At 45.1% G+C, this 4,402-nt stretch overlaps 1 protein-coding gene across 1 annotated transcript; it reads right to left on the bottom strand.

The window, feature by feature from the left end:
• Positions 1-354: 354 nt before the first annotated feature.
• On the bottom strand, positions 355-2,546 carry LOC138952547 (KRAB-A domain-containing protein 2-like). The gene is made up of 3 exons (XM_070324233.1): positions 2,368-2,546; positions 991-1,683; positions 355-505 (listed from the first exon to the last, which is right to left on the bottom strand). Exons 1-3 carry the CDS (start codon positions 2,544-2,546, stop codon positions 355-357), a joined length of 1,023 nt encoding a protein of 340 aa, XP_070180334.1.
• Between the last annotated feature and the right edge of the window lie 1,856 nt (positions 2,547-4,402).

The following is a 4,402-nucleotide window of genomic DNA, read 5'->3' as shown; positions in this document are numbered from 1 at the left end:
TCGAGAATATCCGCCATGTAAGATACCAGCCTTAACCGCAATCGTGTAGATGTCTGTTTCCACGTCCCTGTGTAAAATCACACCAAGTATATTTCTTGGATCTCCTCTGCCACGATCCACTAGAGGCACGGGCACAGCGACATTATCACCAACTTCTCCGGCTTTCAGGTCCACCCGACTTCTCTTCACCATTCGCTGTGCTTGAGACATTTGACCAGAAAAACTTGAGCATCTGCTCGACACCGTTTGATCTGATCACTGCGAGCATCCAACATTTGTCCTGGAACATCTGCGATGACCGGTGTGTCCATGCAACTAGTAAGTGATTGCGAACCGAAAGCTGGATCGCTTGATTCAGAAGGAGTCGTGTTTGATCCAGAAGGAGCTGGCGGGTTTGATTCCGAAGGAGCTGGAGGGTTTGATTCTGAAGGAGCCCGAGAGTTTGATTCCGAAGGAGCTGGAGGGTTTGATTCTGAAGGAGCCTGAGAGTTTGATTCCGAAGGAGCTGGAGGGTTTGATTCTGAAGGAGCCTGAGAGTTTGATTCCGAAGGAGCTGGAGGGTTTGACTCTGAAGGAGCCTGAGAGTTTGATTCCGAAGGAGCTGGAGGGTTTGATTCTGAAGGAGCCTGAGAGTTTGATTCCGAAGGAGCTGGAGGGTTTGATTCTGAAGGAGCCTGAGAGTTTGATTCCGAAGGAGCTGGAGGGTTTGATTCTGAATGAGCCTGAGGGTTTGATTCCGAAGGAGCTGGAGGGTTTGATTCTGAAGGAGTATGAGGGTTTGATTCTGTAGGAGATGGATCGCTGGATTCAGAGGATGGCTGATGAAAAACCAGTGCCAGGAGATCTTCTTCAGTTTCCAAATTCTTCAGGACTTCAAAGGGTAGAGATGATGTTGTGAGCCCAACGCTAGCCTCGCTGCCGAATAGTGCTGAGTAGGGGGATCGCTTTATTCCCGAATGATGGGAAGAGTTTTAATAAAACTGCACAAACTTTATCCCTGTTGCCCAGTCTTGAGTATGGTTGTCCGCCAGCCAGGCCACCAGCATGTCTTTGATGTCACCATTTGCTCTTTCAACCGATCCCTGGCTTTGTGGATGTCGCGGCTTCCCGTGAACTAATACCAATGTTGGCCAAAAATCTTTGAGTTCTGAAATGATGTTGGCTGTGAACTCAGTGCCGTTATCGCTTTGGAGAATTGCAGGAGCACCGATCACGAGAAAGATGTCAAGCAGCTGGGCTGCAACCTCTACAGCGCGTTTGCTCCTAATAGGCCGGAGGACGCAGAACTTGGTGAGATGGTCTTGATACACCATGATCCATTTGTAACCGTTGCTTGGCATGGACTGCATGTCAACAAGATCAACTTGTCCTCGTGATGCAAATTCCTTGCTGATGATTGGACGCACAACTACACCTTTTGTCATGGGTCTCTTTCTCTTTTTCTGACATTCCTCGCACAGTGACTTGAAAAGCTCGAGCGATTTGGTACTAATGTTTGCATATTTCCTTTGTGTTTCTTTGATCATTCGATCACGCCCACCATGGCCCGTCGAGATATGAGCGCGCTTGATCATGATGACGTCGAAAGTTTCCTCGATGGTGACATAGTAGACAGGGGTTTGTTCAGCACAACTCCTCTTCTTAATGAGCTTTTCAACAGGACCACACTGGAGAACGTCATACCTGAAAACACAAATACAAAATGTGTGGTAGGGCACTCGATCCATGCATTGGTAAAAGATGTATTGCGTATGAAAGCCTGTTTTGTTTTTTCAGAGTGACAGTGACAGACAGACACAGACACAGACAGACAGACACAGACAGAAAGCCACCCAGCCAGCCAAGCTAGCAGACAGGCAGGCAGATAAAAAGAGCGACAGTGATATAGAGATAGAGAGAGAGAGACAGAAAGGCAGACAGAGACAGACAGACAGACAGACAGACAGACAGACAGACAGACAGAGACAGAAAGACACCCAGCCAGCCAGGCTAGCAGACTGGCAGGCAGATAAAAAGAGCGACAGTGAGATAGAGATTGAGAGACAGACACACAGAAAGACAGACAGAGACAGAAAGACAGCCAGAGCAAAAAGAGAGAGAGAGAGAGAGAGAGAGAGAGAGAAAGAGAGAGAGAGAGAGAGAGAGAGAGAGAGAGAGAGAGTGAGAGAGAGAGAGAAAGAGAGAAAGAGAGAGAGAAAGAGAAAGAGAGAGAGAGAGAGAAAGAGAGCGAGAGAGAGAAAGAGAGAGAGAGAGAGTGAGAGAGAAAGAGAGAGAGAAAGAGAAAGAGAGAGAGAGAGAGAAAGAGAGCGAGAGAGAGAGACGGAGCAATAGACATACAGAGAGACCGACAGAGAAAGATAAACTCACTTCGCCAGGTTATAATATTCCTGTCGACTTTTGGTTGCGTTGTTCACGGCTGCAGTCTTGACATCTTCCACAATCTTGTTATATTCCGACTTTGGGATTAAACAATATGTTTTATTTTCCTCACGTTGTCTGAAAAGTTCTGTGGTGAACTTCAGTTCAACATCTGCATTGCCTGCCATCCTGTTGGGCTGCCTATCAGCAAAATGAACCAAACGCGGACTGAACTGCAAATTTGTCAGATTTGGTAGTTCAGGTGTGAGCTGTTTTTACATGAGTTTTCGTAATCCCAACACCACAAACTTCTTATAACTTATTTTCACTTTCCTTTCATGTGATTGGCGTGGCGGGTTGGTAGTGTGTCGGACCCAAAAATTGAAGAGGTTCGGTTCTAATCATGCTCAAATCAACTTTTTTTTCTTTTTTTTTCTTCTAACAGTAAATCTATCAAAATCACAATGTAAAATAAAAAAACGGACTCTTTTTTATTTAAGAATAATTTTACAAATTTACTGAAACGTTTTTCATTGTTCAGTAAATTTGTGAAAAAATGGCATGCTCATTTCAGGAAATTTGCAAATTTCCTAGAATTTTTAGGAAATTCGTGAAATCCCCGAGTGAAACAGGAAATTCAAAAATTTACTGAAATTTTCAGGGATTTCGCAAATTTCCTAGTTTCGAGAATTTACTGTAACATATACATGCATTGGCCCAAACACAACTTACAACAGCAGGGAAAACAACACACACACACACAATCAAAAACGGGAGAACCCAGAGACAGCAATAAACGCCGTTGACAGTAAGGGGGCAAGTTATAACTGCGCAGAGTCAGCGGCACAGATGACGCACTGCAGATTATTGCTGCTGCGATAGAGATTATGACGAGTACTTGGCCTGTTTTCTTTTCACGCAGCTGTGAGAAAAAAAAATTACCTCAATAATCTGCAGTGCGTCGTCTGTGCTGCTGACTCTGTGCTGGTATAACTGGCCCCTAATGTCTTGCTTGACCTGTCCTAGAATAGAACCAACAGCTGTAACATCCTGACTGCACCTCTGTGCTTGTGGAAAGGAAAGGACTAAACGACCACAGAAATCGTGTGCGATAATTACAGCAATTCTAGCCTCGATTGACTTGCAGGGCAGGGCAAGGAACCTTTCATCACATGCACATCCCGAGGCAGTTGTTTTGTTTTGTTTTGATGCTGTTTGTATTTTGGTCTTTATCATTTCTGTGATGATGATGCCTGCGGTTTGTGTTTGATTTATTGTTAGTTAGTATTGTTACTTTGGTTTCTAAGCTCCATGGGGCCAAAACCTGAGGAGAAAAAACCTTACATTCTTGAAGTAAAATAAGCAAACAAACAAAGCAACAAATAACGTACACATAGTTGCTATGTCTAGAACAATAACAAATTGTTTGAAAAATCACGTCATACTTTAGCCAGTGTCTTTTCAAGTCTCAAAAGAATCGACTACTTGGACCAAAGGCACTGTGAAACAACAACACCACCACCTCCACCACCTCCACCACCACCACCACCACCAACAACAACAACAACAACAACAACAACAACAACAACAACAACGAAGAAGACGACCACGACCACAACCACAATGGCAACAACAGAAGAAGACGAAGAAAAAAAAGACTACCATGAAAGCAGTGGATTATCCCCAAAACAATGACAACACACAACAGTGTCCATCCAGGTTTCCCAATTGCTTCGTTTCCGGCCGATTTATGTGGAGCACGTGATGCGCACAAAAAATATTGGCGGTCTAGAAGTGTCGTCTGCGCAATGATCGCGGCGGCTTTCTTGACCGCCAAGGACGACCACGCACGTTGTGAGACGTCATTCGTTAGACCTCAATTGCAGACGTGGAGTGAGGGTGTGGGGGTGGGGTGGGGGGAAGGCAGAGCCGGGTGCTTGGCCTACTTCCCTGGCTTTACGGACGCTTATAGGAGAAGAAAAAATAAACAAACACGATAACGTGAGCCAGCGATAAGCGTTCCCAGTTATGCCGTGCACCTTCC

The sequence above is a fragment of the Littorina saxatilis genome, linkage group LG2, assembly GCF_037325665.1.
Source record: "Littorina saxatilis isolate snail1 linkage group LG2, US_GU_Lsax_2.0, whole genome shotgun sequence".
NCBI lineage: Eukaryota > Metazoa > Mollusca > Gastropoda > Littorinimorpha > Littorinidae > Littorina > Littorina saxatilis.
The sequence above is the reverse complement of the archived record's forward strand: the minus strand, read 5'-3'. Positions and strand labels throughout refer to the sequence as shown.

What these genes read in the sequence shown, in the direction of transcription:
- LOC138952547 (XM_070324233.1), bottom strand. Translation starts at nt 2,546, where the DNA reads ATGGCAGGCAATGCAGATGTTGAACTGAAGTTCACCACAGAACTTTTC. An exon ending in GAATATTATAACCTGGCGAA is followed by an intron (nt 1,684 to 2,367) that starts GTGAGTTTATCT and finishes TTGTGTTTTCAG; the next exon opens with GTATGACGTTCTCCAGTGTG. An exon ending in GACTGGGCAACAGGGATAAA is followed by an intron (nt 506 to 990) that starts GTTTGTGCAGTT and finishes CAAACCCTCCAG; the next exon opens with CTCCTTCGGAATCAAACTCT.